At 48.7% G+C, this 14575-nt stretch overlaps 1 protein-coding gene across 1 annotated transcript; it reads right to left on the reverse strand.

Moving 5' to 3' along the window:
- Nucleotides 1-4380: 4380 nt before the first annotated feature.
- mycn (MYCN proto-oncogene, bHLH transcription factor) lies at nt 4381-8846 on the reverse strand. The gene is given in 4 exon segments (XM_057017101.1): nt 4381-5975; nt 5977-6009; nt 6011-6467; nt 8211-8846. Coding segments are annotated over 4 exon segments (1395 nt in total). The 5' UTR covers nt 8836-8846; the 3' UTR covers nt 4381-5695.
- Between the last annotated feature and the right edge of the window lie 5729 nt (nt 8847-14575).

Raw genomic sequence — 14575 nt, forward strand, 5'->3', positions numbered from 1 at the left:
TAACACATTTAGTCGGAAATGTACATGTGGCTGGGGGGGGGTTAAAGTTTCACTTTGCAGATAAGAAAGTTCTCCACGCTGATCAAAAGAAATGTGGCAACTGGTATCTAAGTCAAACACACATGCCGTCGCCATCTGATCTGCACCGTCTCCGCTACAATAACTGTCAACGGCACATAATAATGCCGCTAACCTACATGCCCTCGCTCGCTGTTTAGCGCTGCCAGACAAGTATGTAACAGAATATAAGCACATTTTGGTTGTAATATCCAGACAGTCAGTTCCTACAGCTTCATTTTTAACTATGACATTTCATAGCAAGTCCATCTCGGGGCTCCGACTGACAAATCATGATGATCACGTGACATTTCACACAACGGACTAATCGCCCCAAGTTGGTCCCAAAACAATAGCTTCAAGGCAGAGCGCTCCTGCTCAGTGCCTACACAAGAATTCCATTCAGAACCCGTATAGCCCGAGGATGTGGCCAGCTGAATTAAGTGAATGTAGTGGGAGCGTATGACGACTACTCCCACTACTAGTTCATCCTTTTGCTTCTTACACTCATGTCTCAATCACGATGTCCTGTATTTTTAATTGAACCTCTCTCATTTTTTGCTGTCTTATACCTTCCCGCTCGTTCTTTTGCTTTTTCTTTCTTTTTCCTTGGTGCTGTGTTGTGCAGCCAAAGCCAATTCTTCCTCAGAACACGTATTTGAAAGGCTATTCATGGATTCCTCAATGAAACCCAATAACATTACTCAGTGTGTGCGTGTGTGTGTGTGTGTGCGTGTGCGTGTGTGTGTGTGTGTGCGTGTGTGTGTGTGTGAATGACTAAGAGAGAAGGAAAAAAGAATGAAAAATAAAGAGAGGGAAAGGTATTCCGGGGGCCAGGCTACAGTACCATCTGTATGCAAATCTCCTCAGACTTTGGTAAACTTTGATCAAACACTCAGGCCTTTTCTCCCTCTTCCCTCCCTCTTCCCTCCCTCTCCTCCCACCCTTTCTTTCCTCCTTGTCCACTCTCAGCTGCAATTGCTCCAGCTCCGCAGCTCTCTGCTGCTGCTGCTGCATGTTACTCAGACAGGGCGGTGGGTGCCCTCAAGGAACTGCCCCTTCATCACATGCTACAGACACACATTGATGTTTTCTGCCCCAATACTCTCCGATACCCTCCCCGTGTCGGGCTCAGCCCCTCAACCCACCGACACCCCGACGAGCACCATTACTGAACACCTGCGACCCCACAACAGATGGTGACACACACACACACACACACACAGGCGCACACACATCCCCAGCGATAGCGGGGCTCTTGGCAAACAGAGGCTAGCGTGGCGTATGGTGATGGGCATGGCTTTGTGCAGAGGTTGGGCACATTGCATGCAGCACACACTTGTGTGTGGACACACACAGCACCCATTGTTCGCTCCATATGGGGAGGTTAACCTTCTGAATAAAGAGTCGGTGTCCAACAGGACGACAGAAAGGTTGTAACAAGTGTCTGTCAATTATTTGCCAGTAGTAATTAAAATCATCAGTCAGATGATGGGACACGTACACAGAGAACAAACTTTAGCACATTAGGCGCTGTGGAGCTTTAATGTCCAACCGCCAATGGGGTGTAAGCCCATTAGGAGTTGTGTCATGTGTGTCTGAGCAGCTCAAGCCTGGCAGTCAGTGGGCAGGAGGATAATGGGTATTAATCAAGGAAAAGCCACAGCCATATGTCTGTTTAACATAGACAATGGTTCCCTCGCTGAAGCCCAGCTCGGCTCCAAAACAATTAGCCTCATTTCACAGAGTAGGTAGCCTCGCTGTAGGTGAAGCGTGTGAGCATATTAATGCTCAGTGAAGAAGGAAGTGTGTGTGTGTGTGTGCGTGCGTGCGTGCGTGTGCGTGTGTGTGTGTGAATGACTAAGAGAGAAGGAAAAAAGAATGAAAAATAAAGAGAGGGAAAGGTATTCCGGGGGCCAGGCTACAGTACCATCTGTATGCAAATCTCCTCAGACTTTGGTAAACTTTGATCAAACACTCAGGCCTTTTCTCCCTCTTCCCTCCCTCTTCCCTCCCTCTCCTCCCACCCTTTCTTTCCTCCTTGTCCACTCTCAGCTGCAATTGCTCCAGCTCCGCAGCTCTCTGCTGCTGCTGCTGCATGTTACTCAGACAGGGCGGTGGGTGCCCTCAAGGAACTGCCCCTTCATCACACGCTACAGACACACATTGATGTTTTCTGCCCCAATACTCTCCGATACCCTCCCCGTGTCGGGCTCAGCCCCTCAACCCACCGACACCCCGACGAGCACCATTACTGAACACCTGCGACCCCACAACAGATGGTGACACACACACACACACACACAGGCGCACACACATCCCCAGCGATAGCGGGGCTCTTGGCAAACAGAGGCTAGCGTGGCGTATGGTGATGGGCATGGCTTTGTGCAGAGGTTGGGCACATTGCATGCAGCACACACTTGTGTGTGGACACACACAGCACCCATTGTTCGCTCCATATGGGGAGGTTAACCTTCTGAATAAAGAGTCGGTGTCCAACAGGACGACAGAAAGGTTGTAACAAGTGTCTGTCAATTATTTGCCAGTAGTAATTAAAATCATCAGTCAGATGATGGGACACGTACACAGAGAACAAACTTTAGCACATTAGGCGCTGTGGAGCTTTAATGTCCAACCGCCAATGGGGTGTAAGCCCATTAGGAGTTGTGTCATGTGTGTCTGAGCAGCTCAAGCCTGGCAGTCAGTGGGCAGGAGGATAATGGGTATTAATCAAGGAAAAGCCACAGCCATATGTCTGTTTAACATAGACAATGGTTCCCTCGCTGAAGCCCAGCTCGGCTCCAAAACAATTAGCCTCATTTCACAGAGTAGGTAGCCTCGCTGTAGGTGAAGCGTGTGAGCATATTAATGCTCAGTGAAGAAGGAAGTGTGTGTGTGTGTGTGTGTCTGTGTGAGAGAGACACACACATTCAAACCGTGTTTGTCCAGTGAGGACAGGAAATGTAAAACTGGCTGTGATGTCCATGTCCGAGTTGTTGACTTGTTTGGGTTCTTCTGAAAATATCACCTTTCCCCGTTTGGAAGCGAACGCCTTCTGTTCACCGCTCTACGGTATTTTGTTCCAGTAGTTGTTTTTGTCTGCGAACTTGTTTTCATCCTATAACCAAGCAATATAAGCCATTTGGCAGATGGTAAGGGGATGTCCCATGAGAGGATATGCGCACGTACACACACTCTACTGTGCACAGTAAGTGCATACAAAGACACCAGACCCACCAGGCTCCTGTTATGTAATCCGCCAGTTGCCCCCCCTCAACCAAGAGGCTCAGCCTTAGAGCCGTCTCAGCTCCAAAACAAAGTCGTCCATCTTCATATAGCTCTGTCCATTACATAGTGCACATACTTCTGGCTCATTTTGGCCCTGCTTTTATGGCAGACTGGGGGGGGGGGGTCAATGTGCTCTGGAAGCGTAAAAACTAGAGTGTTTGATGGTTCTGTACTGGATGATCCATGCTTTTAAAATAAAGGATGGTCTGTTCTACGGTCTGACGCAACCACTGGGCCCATGGTCGAACAAGGATTAATCAAAGTCATCCACAGTGTGTGTTTTTATGTCTTGTTAATTCTTTTTCGCCATCCTTCTGTGGACACAGACTGTGTGGCTACTCCAGCCGTGGCAACAGATTTTTCTTTCAACCATCTCCAGAGAACGCCTGGCCAGACTCCTGAGTGGCACATATTTGGGTTCAGGCCCGGCGCTGGAGACGCAGGGAGAGGGTGGGGGGAGGAGGAGGAGGAGGAGGAGGTGGCGGAGGCCAGAGCCATGTGGCTGATGTTGGTAAACAGTATCCACCCTTGTCCTGGCATCATAGCAGCAAGCGCGCAACGCTGGAGATATCAGGCGGCAGGGCCACACACAGACCGGGACAAAAGGTAGACCCGCGCGCAGACATTTGCATTCATACACGTGCACTCGCGCGCACGCTTGCAGGCAGAAATACACAGACAAATAAAAGACTCACTCTCGGTGTCTGCCACTCAGCAGCTGCTCCAGTTTCCATGGCAACGGCCGGAACAATGTAGTAGGAAGGGCCGACTCGGTGTAAGAGGGAAATCGAAAGAGGAGAGAAGAGGGAGAGTGTGTGTAGGTGTGTGTGGGTGGGTGTTAGAGGCTACTGAGGGGGAGGCAGCCGCGGGGGTAGTCAGACAGAGAGAATTCAGAGGACACTCTCTTTATTTCTTTGTCGGGATGAGTCTTCGGGAAGCGGCAAAACAAACAAGGAAATGTAGGAGCAGACGGAAAAATAAACAGAGAGAGGAGAGCCGCACGCGCGGCTGAAAAATATCACCGGGGCCACGATGAGCGTTTTACAAAAGTCTATTTATTTTTTCAGAATGAGGTATTTCAAAAGTGCTATGAGTTGCAGCACTAAATGTACATTTTAAAAGTGGAAAAACCCCCAAAACAAACCCCATCTCATATCTGTTTACCCAGTTCTATGCACCCGATTGTTACAAATATAAACAAAAGAGGAGGAAAGAAGAAGTCCAGGTACATGATGATACAACACATTTTGCTGTACAAAAGAATTATTCGAGATATAGAAGGGGAAAAAATTGTCGAGATAAAGTGATATCTACCAAGAACTCATTTTCATACGAAAATATAAGTATCAAATTTAGTATGTATCAGGTTCACACTAAAAGCATAAAGGTGTGTAGAATTAGTAAGATGATACAATATAAGAAAAAGCAGGAAACAAAAAAACAATATATTGTTATATTACAAAGTTTCACAACTCTCAAAAATCGAGGCTTTACAGTACTTTAAAGGTATATAAACTTCCAGTCTAGTTATTGGCAGCTTCCTGACATGTATATATATAAAAAACAAGGACAAAATGTATTACAAAACAAGGCAGATCCGAGTGTATTTTTGTCTGTACACTATTGTTATATACAAAAGTGTCGGCTAGCAAGGTGCACAGGTATACATCCACTGACTTGGCTGGAGCACCAGTGTGAGGGAGGAGTGAGAGAAGGGAAACCTGTAGTGGCATTGTTTTTACGTGACCCATAACGCTTCGGCTGTCACAGTCTCTTCAGTTTTTGCAGTGGTAAAGGCAAAATAAGTGTGCACTGCTTTCTTGTACGTGAACTCTCCAAGCAAAGTGCCCTCTGACACCCTGTCCCTGATTTCCAGGCTGGTGTCACAGTGAGTACAATAAAAAGAACATCACAACAAGGTACAAATAGAAATGATAGTTAAAAAGATGACAAAACTGGAGGAAGGAAAGACCAAAGCGAGGAACATCCGCTTTCCTTCCTCCTCATTTTCTCTCTTTCTCTTTTGTCATATTTCCTCGATGTGACTGGATTGAAAAAGTAAACCCTAAACATTCTTAACGTCAACAAATGTGCAAAAAAAGTGGCGGCAGTGAAAGTCCGAGCATCGTTTCCTGCAACTCCTCTGCCAGGTGTGTGGGTGTGTGTGTGTGTGTGTGCGTATTTGTGTGTGTGTCAGCATCTGAAGGTAAAGTCCTCTGAGATGTTTGTGTGTGCGTTGTGACAGGTATGGAGGCAGTTGTGCCTACGCTTGGGTGTATTGGCCTGCTTTACGCGCATCCGCGGGGTAGTCCAGGGTCTGTGTGTGGTTCTGTGTGGTAGTGGTTGTCTGTTAGCGAGTCCTGGCCTGCTCCAGCCTGCGCATCAGCTGTTGCCTGCGCGCCTGCAGCCTGTCCTTCTCCTGCTGGAGCCTCATCTCCTCCGTCTCCAGCGAGCTCACGTACTCGGTGGCCTTCTTCAGGATCAGCACCTTCGCAGCCTTGTCGTTGTGCGCCAGCTCCGGCACGTGGTCGCGCAGCGTCAGGAAGCTGGAGCGCAGGTCGTTGCGGCGCTGGCGCTCCAGGATGTTGTGGTTGCGCCGCCGCTCGCTGTCCTCCGAGTCGGAGCTCCCGAGGACTGCTGTCCCCGCTGGCGCTGCGCCTGCGGCACGCCCGACATGCCGATCAGCGAGCTGCAGGACATGGAGGACGAGGAGGAGGATGAGGAAATGGTCCTGGTGGAAGGCCGCGAGGCATCTGACGTCTTTTGCCTCTTTGGAGGCGGGGCGTGGTCGTCGTCTGAGGCGTACGGAGACGGAGCGGCGTAGTTGTGCTGCTGCTGGTGCACCGAGCTCCTTCTCAGGATCAGCTCCTGGGGGCCTCGGCTGACGAACCTGCTCATCCCGCCCGATCCCGACGCGCTCCCTCTGCTGTCTTGGCTCTTGGCGTGCACAGATATAGTGGCAGTACCTGCAGCCATGGGCGACGCCTTGATTATGGCGCGCCTCTTCTCTACTGTTACGACGTCGATCTCCTCTTCCTCCTCCTCCTCCTCCTCCTCCTCTTCTTCATCGTCATCATCCTCTTCGTCTTCTTCACCCTCTGCATCGTTTTCATCCTCGTCTTCTGGAAAGAGAAAATGGAATGTGAGTGACTCATTGTCTATGACAGAGGTATGTCACCTATGTACAAGTGAAAGGTAGGCGTGTGTGTGTGTGTGTGTGCATGTGTGTGTGCGCGCGTACATAGGAACAATCATGACTATGTGTGGGTTGGTGTTGCTCAGTAGAAACCACTTAATGTTTAGTGTCAGTCATTCCTTAGCTAATCTACTCTACAGGCGTTGACATGTTCAGTCACAGTGCCGAACAGACAGACGGGATTTCTTTCATTCTCCGGCCCACGTTCATAAATTCTTCTAATCTCCCCGCCGGTGAGAAGATGTTTTCAATCTGCTGCCGCGATGATGACAGCGCGTGAGTTCACTTTCATGTCACGGGCATTAAGGACTTTAATTTACCTGACCTTCTGATAGGAAAAAACCAAACTGAGGAGCTCTTCATCTTAATACCTGTGCCAGGACTTATCTCCGACGGGCGTCTTTGAAGATGACAAGAGTTGGCCAATGGTGGGAGCGTGAACGTGTTATCCTTATCAGCTCAGGAGCATCTGAAGAGCCTGGCATTTTACAGCTGACGGCTCGGAGCACAGACGCATACATGCAGAGTCTGGCTGACACCGCCACAAAAACAATGCCGGCCCAGCTGGGGGTCTGAGGAGGGGGCGTGGCCGACTGCCATTTGATGTTTCACCTGCAGCCCGCTCATTGGAGCTGGGTGGCAGATGGAGGCGGGGGCGCACCGGTGGAGAAAGCCAAACAAAGCCAAATTTATCTGTCAGCTTACATGTGTACAGCTTGTTCCTGGTTCCTTTTGCCTCCTGTTAGCAGCACAAACTTTCACACCCCCGTGTGAAATATATGGCGGCGGAGGCGCGCGCTGGAGGGCTGTTGCACGCAGGAGGTCAGTGAGGCAGGCGATCGAATCACCACCCTTTTAAGCCTCGGACCTGGAGCGGTGCCAAGGAGACAGCTGTCGAGATGGAGCACTTGTTCAAAGCTGTCACCCCCTAACAGAGGCAGCCGGGGCCCTCCTCCGTCCCCTATTCTTCGGGGCAGAGGAGGTGTTTGGCAAGGCCGGCTGAGTCTACCCCCTGTGCCAAGTTGGGCGCCTTTTGTACTAATGTTTCACAGCGAAAACAGGCTGATAAGGACCCGTGAGTGTTTGTTTAGGAAACTCAAAGGCAGTAATAGATCAGACATAAAGTCTTAGAGCGATTGAATACACACGCTGATCATTTCCAAATCTTTAGAATCTTTTGGAAGAAGTGCCCGTTCCTCAGCCAGAGCGCGCTAATTGTCCCTTAATCCATGTTGAACGGCAGCATTGAAGGCACCAGAAACACAGTTTAGCCACTCATCGCATCATGGAACACTTTCATCCTCTACCTCTACTTTTAGAGTGCTATAAAGTCAATGTGTGTGTGTGTGTGTGTGTGTGTGTGCGCGCGCGTCCGTTTTATCTGCCTGGGATGCCAGGTGAAAGCAGAGATGCGCACGCTCCCATTTTACTGCCATCTGCTGGATGAAGAGCTCGGTCTGATTACATAAACCGTTCAGTGTGTCACTACTCCCGCCTGCGCGTGCGTGCGTGTGTTGTGCGTGCGTAAGGCCATATGAACCATGCAGCACCAGTCGTGACAATAACAACGATAACAAGGTGTCATTTGCGCTGTTTTCATGTCAACGTTCCTTTATAATTTAAAGAAGCATTTAAAACAACGGCTTTATTGCAACGTAACAAGTCTTACCGGAGTCGGAGGGAGCACTCGTGTTGGTTTTGGGTGCGTTCACTGTCCCCGATGAGTCTCTGCTGCCGGTCTTTTTGTGTACCGGAAAGGGGAAGACAATTGTGGGGTCCACGCACTCTGACACCGAGCTGCGGGTCACAACCTCGGGCGCCTTGACGCACACGTTCTTGCCGCCTCCGGTGGCAGTGGAAATAGCTTTGCCGAGTTTCTCCGTGACCACCCGTTCCAGCTTTTCTCTGGCGGAGAAGCCGCTCCACATACAGTCCTGGAGAATGATACTGTTGGGGTTTGTATCCAAACCGGAGCCGAACAGATCCCCATCATCAGACGCCCCCCATATATCGTCCTCGGGAAGGAAGGTGAGTTCTGAAGCCCAGTCCAGTGGGTCCCCTAAGCCGAAGTCCAGAGGGTCTGCTTCCGGGGAGGCAGTCGCCGGCTCCCCTGGTAGCGCAGCGCGGCTCGGGGAGAGGGGCGGAGTGGGCAACAACTCGAATTTCTTCCAGATGTCCTCTCCCGGTGGCGCAGAGTCGGGACCACAGAAGTAGAAGTCGTCCTCATCCGGATAGAAACACGGTTGTAAGGAGTCAAACTCCAGATCGGAGTTTTTACTAATGATCGCCGGCATTCTATCCCACAATCAGGAAAAAACCTGGAAAGGAACAAAAGACATTTCAGTCTCCAAAGAGCAACAGCGGCTTTACCATTTTCACCCTGTCGTGTGATCTATAAAAACTGAGTAAAGGAGTCAAAGCCCACACACGGCTTCAAACTCACTGCTCTCTGCAGTTTGTTTTATTATTATTCCGCATTTATGAGCGTGCGTAAATGTCACCGTGACGCACAGCCGGTGCCAAAACATCCACATGGGTCATCACGAACCGTATAACAGGGGAGATAAATGTTTTCAGAAATGAACACAAATGACAACAATGTAACACAGCGCATGTCAGCAGGGGGAAACAGGGGGTTTCTATTTTTAAGTCACAGCTGAGAAGATGCTCACCTCGTCTTGACTCGGGGCGGTAATGTGCGAACCAAACGGTCTCGTATCTCTCGTCAGCAACACAGACACCAGATTTGGAACAGTCATCCACTTTGGGAGCACGGACAGTCCTCTGACACACATTGTGGCGGCTCAGCGGTGTTATACGCTCAGTTCTACGGGAGGAAACTAGACTCCTCCCCCAGGCTGAGGGGGTGGAACAGACGGACTCTGGGTTTGTTGCGTCGCGGGAGTCAGGCTGCCTGGGAGCTTTTCTTTCAAGGTGAACAGAGAAAATAGCCTAAACACTGCTGGGGGGAATTGCAAGCAATAATAATGATAATAATTACAAAAAAATCCGACTGATCGCAAATTTAAATTTCCCATGTCCATTCAGCGTATAAGCAGGCCAAGTAACCCAGGGTCTTTCTCACAGGGAGCAGCCTTAAAACCACTGCCCTGTTGTGGATCACAGGATGACATAAACCGGAGTGAAACATCATCCACACGATTTCACATGTTTGCTGTCTTCCTGCAGCAACCATGTGATTTCATATGATTTTGGGAGCACCAACTCAAGCCGTGCAATTAATTCCAACGTCACCATAATATGACGTAAATTGTCACGCATTCGTTTTAGTTTTTTTTGTTTTGTTTTTTTTGTAATTCAAGCACATCAGTTCGTGCAGGCTCCGCCAGCTCCGAGTATCATTCCGTCTTTTGTTTGGGGACCAGCAGCATCCCTGGATAAAAGGCTGGCTGCGCCCTCCCATGGACACTCTAAGAACTGCAGACGCACACAGAACAGACAAAGGCTCAAACTGAAAGACCCCCCACCTCCCCGAAAAAAATATTTGAAAAAAAAAATCCCGTATGAAGCAACATTCCCGCAAACAATAGGCAGTTCAGAACAGACAGGGCAGTTGCAGCCGTCTGTTGGTGGACCAAGGGAGCGTGTTACGTAACCGCAAGCGGTGGTTGGAGCTGGAGTCACTCCCATTCCCTTTTTTTCTAATGACAGCTTAGGAGGAACTGCGCATCTGTAATTATGCAGTCAGGCACAGACGAATACACACACAGTCCGCGATATCGAAATATTCAGGGAGACGTTTACACAGCGGATTCCAGCCAGCTGTGAGCAGGGAAAAATGTCCGTTTCCAGGATTTCCAGCCAGACAATAGAAGGTGATACAGAAGAAGATGAAGAAAAGCTCTTTCGGACCTTAAAGATGTACACGCCACGTCACATTATTATTATTATTATTATTATTATTATTATTATTATTATATTATTATTATTATTATTAACTACAATAAATCAGCTGTGGAAGTCCCTCTCCCACTTTTTCAAAATTCAACTTCAAACAACCACATTAAGTAAAAAGTGATCAAGTGCAGCTGTTTGAGAGAAGGGAGTTTCCTCCTGCTGGCTACTCTGCTCCCAGGAAATAAGGGACATGGTCTGGGAGTTAAATAAGAAAAACAACCCAAAACTACAAAACCTTGACTCTGTTTTATTTTTTCTCGAGCCGCCGCTCACCCCTCACTCCCCAGCAGCGGCGGTTTCCTTCGGAGTGGGAGTGAGAAAACAAGGAAAAGTGCTTTTGTTGTCGCTCAGCGTGGATGGGATGAGGACAGGAAGCTGTATCCGATGCTCATTTGGGTCTCAGCATAAACACGAGAGGAAAAAAAGGCACATGGATGGGGAGGAGGGGGCGGATCTGCCTTGGTATTTGCTAATATAGTGGGAAAAATCCTCTCTAAAGAAAGAGAAAGGGGTTGTTTTCACACAGGCTCCACATGCTCATTGATTTGATAAAGAGGCCCAGATGTTGATACGATTGTCCTAATCTGATTTAGGTTCAGATCTGTAAATCTTCTGCAGCACTTTCCCACCTACGCCCATCAGCGTAAAATATGACCCGTCCCTTCTCAGCCAACAGCTTATTTATGAAACAAGTTTTGGAGTCTGCTCTTTAAAAGAAGACCGTCTGATGACCGATGACAAAGAAAGTTCGACAGGAAAAAAAAACCCAAACAAAAACCCCCTCAGACTTGGAGCGCACGCTGGCGTCTTTGCCCGTTGTTTTGAATGGCAGTTATGGCATGTCCAGTCTCCCCTCCACCATTCGCCGCTGGACCGGCTCATGGATGGTTGGGCAATTAGGCCAGTTTTGATAAAAGATTCATAAGTAACCCCTGCGGACGGTACAAAGACTGGCACCTTGTGACGCAGTGACATCACGAGGGGAGGCGTTAAGTCCCCGCATAATATTATTTGTTGTATGCGAGTGTGTTTGTGTGTGTTACACCTAAGTTTTGGGCCTGTTTTCAGTGTAAACCTCCACATCATCACATCCCCTTCGCTCAACTGTCTTATTTACACTTTCAGCATGAACTTTTATTTTGTCTGAAGTTGGGTTTGCAAAACTCTGGCAACACTTGGCAGCACATGAACGAGGATTGCAACACCTCTGACATGCATCATAAACGCAGCCCTGAGAGCAGCCACTTTCATTTTCATTGACAGATTAAATACAGGTCTTTCGCATTTATCAAAAGAGCTTTTATTAGAGTAATAATGAGGCTGAAAAGACTGCAGCACATGTTGCTAGGCAGATTTTATATTAGGGATTCAAGAGATGCTGATGTTGATGTAAATCAGGTTCCGATTAAAGTGTGTAGACGTTTGTGTTTGTGATCGTCACTCAAACACACCTCAACCAGCCACCGTCGTGTGTGTAAACCATCAAATCTCCTCTGTTCTTCCTCACGTCCAGTCCGATTCTGCGGTGGCATCTTCCCCTCAGATGACCCGACAGCAGAGAGAGGCCATGTTTTTCTGGTCCGCATTATTACGCTCCGGCCATGGCGGCGGCCACGTCGCGGTGCGTCGCCCCCCCCTTCACCTTTACCTCCCCCACAACTAAGACGCCTCCCCCACAACGGTTCAAAGGCATCACAGCATGTAAAATGTCCTCATTTCACCTCCTGCCTGTGTTTTTAGTGATAAGCGGGACCCCTCCCCGTCCCGGTTCGGTTGTGTTTATCACCAGGAGAGACTGTTTCCATCCCGAGTGTCCTGGTGCGACATCTTGGTTAGAGCCCAGCACTCAAACCGCCGTGACTCCTGGGTGATTCGGAGCCATAAAATCTCTGCTCCGTCTGTTCGTCGTGGTCGTCGGGGTTTGAATTCCACAGACAAGATGCATCCCACACAAAAAGTTGTGAGTGCGTGAGAGTTCCAGGTTTCAGGTGTTAGGACCAGGCACGCTCGAGGCTTTTTGTTTTGACCTCAAAACTTGGTATCGAATGAATTTGCAGCGATGACTCAGGCAAAAAGTAGCTCTCAGCGCCGCTGCCAGAGATTACTTCAGCAGCCTTTTGCAAGAGATTTCACCGCGCAGGATAAAGCTGGAGCGAGTTGCGACAAAGGGCTGAGGAATTTGGATGAGAACTTAAAAGCGATCCCTGAGCTGAGCAGCTGTTGTAAGACACATCCCAAAGACAAATGCGCTCCGGAGAGGAAAAAACGCTCTCCCGCCTGTTTTCCCATCAGCTGTAGTTCGGGAAGAACCAACTGGAGAAAGTATTTTGGCCTTTGAGAGTGCCAGACGTGTGCCTGTGTGACGGATGTGGTTACTGTCTTGTTAGATCTTGCCCTTTGAACTCTGTTTGAGTGCCCAGAGGTCTAAAGCCGCACATGCGATGATTCACTGAGAAAATAAACATCACTTTTTCCGCTTGCACAATGCTTTATCCTGTTAATGCAGGATCTCAGCCGTACACCATTCCACCCAGGTTAATCCTTCCACCATCACAAGTTTGCAATGAAGACCTACAACACATGCACATTACACTCTCCCTCCCACACACAGACATGGGTGGAATAAACAGTCTGCAATCGGTCAGCAGACACCGCCACTCAACCTTAAGCTAATGATGTTAACTAGCAAAATCTGATGACATGCTAGCCTCTAAACTATGTTTTCCATATGTTTCACCTGTTTTCACTATCATATCCAGCTTATCTGCTACAGGCCCATATTACTTGTGTGGCTAATGCAGGTATCACCACTCTTGCACAATCAAAGTTAAACGTTTTATGTCATTAAGCTTTGGTGCAATAAAACAAAGACGGATGACATGTTAACGTGACGAAACATGAATGAGATCCAGTACACGGGCCAGTCTGAACTGGCGCCATCATTTAGAGCAGTGGCTGCCACCCAGTCCAACAAGGCCCGCAATTCAGTTTGGTTTTCTGGGAACTGGGACCCTGGGGGAAAGCAGCTGGAGCCACGTAGGAGCGGGTTGCTGACCCCTGATTTAGAGGAGTGGGGCGTTTGTGCCAACCACCCAATCATCAAGAGAGCAGATGTCACTTTTCAGCTCTTAACACACTTTATAGCAACAAATAACTAATTGAAACAGCACAATATATAAGAATTCCATGTAGAACTTTACCAATAGAGGGTGCTCTAAATGCTTCAACTTTCCCTTTGGGGCGTTCATGCATTGACTATGTAGACCCTTTGTTGTACTTGAAGGGATGGTTGACATAGCAACTCGAGCTGTCAAACGGCCCTCGCACCATTGGCAGCATCGGTGTCACCTCATGAATGAATGAGCATGTTCATTGAACATTTGCAGGAATACGGGAGGGTGAAGAATAGCAGCCTGTCATACGTTTCCGGTACAATAGCTTCAACGTCTATTATAATAGCACCTGTTTGAATCCAGCTTTATCTCAAGGTGAGCCAGGATACGGGTTTGCGTCTGCAGCACCTTTGAACATTTGCAGTGGAGGAAGTGGCAGACACACAGATGGGAGGGGGGGAAATGCTGTAACGTGTCAGAGCAGCAGGTAAAGAATGTGTTAACGGATTTCACGCAGACGGCAACCAGGCATCCGCGTTGCATGGGAATTATTTCAGATGTGAAGATATACGCGCGCTCTTGTCCTAATGCAAAAGTATAGATCTGAAAAGACAGATTATCATGAAGGCAGCATGGGTGTGTACTCGACTCTATTGAGTCCTGTTCTATGGATTTGTGTTTATTTCTTCATTGGGTTGCTCAGTGGTAACCTTCAGCAGCTCCCTTTGGGGTGGGGAAATGAAAGATAATCGCGCATCAGTGTTGTTGCACGGATCACATGACCCATTTTGGATCGAGTGACCATGAATCGATGACGGGCCCCTTGAAGGCGAACATTAGGAGGCGTGGTGATCAAATGGAAATCAATGCGAGTGATGGATTAACGGCGTGGGCACCAGCAACGCTGGGAGGCCGCCAGAGCGGCCGGCCTCACTATGAAAACGGAAGAACTCCACCAGCTGACCTGGAGTCAGTTAAACATTGCGACACAATGAGAAACACC

This window comes from Takifugu flavidus, chromosome 19 (genome assembly GCF_003711565.1).
Source record: "Takifugu flavidus isolate HTHZ2018 chromosome 19, ASM371156v2, whole genome shotgun sequence".
In the NCBI taxonomy this organism is placed as follows: Eukaryota; Metazoa; Chordata; class Actinopteri; order Tetraodontiformes; family Tetraodontidae; genus Takifugu; species Takifugu flavidus.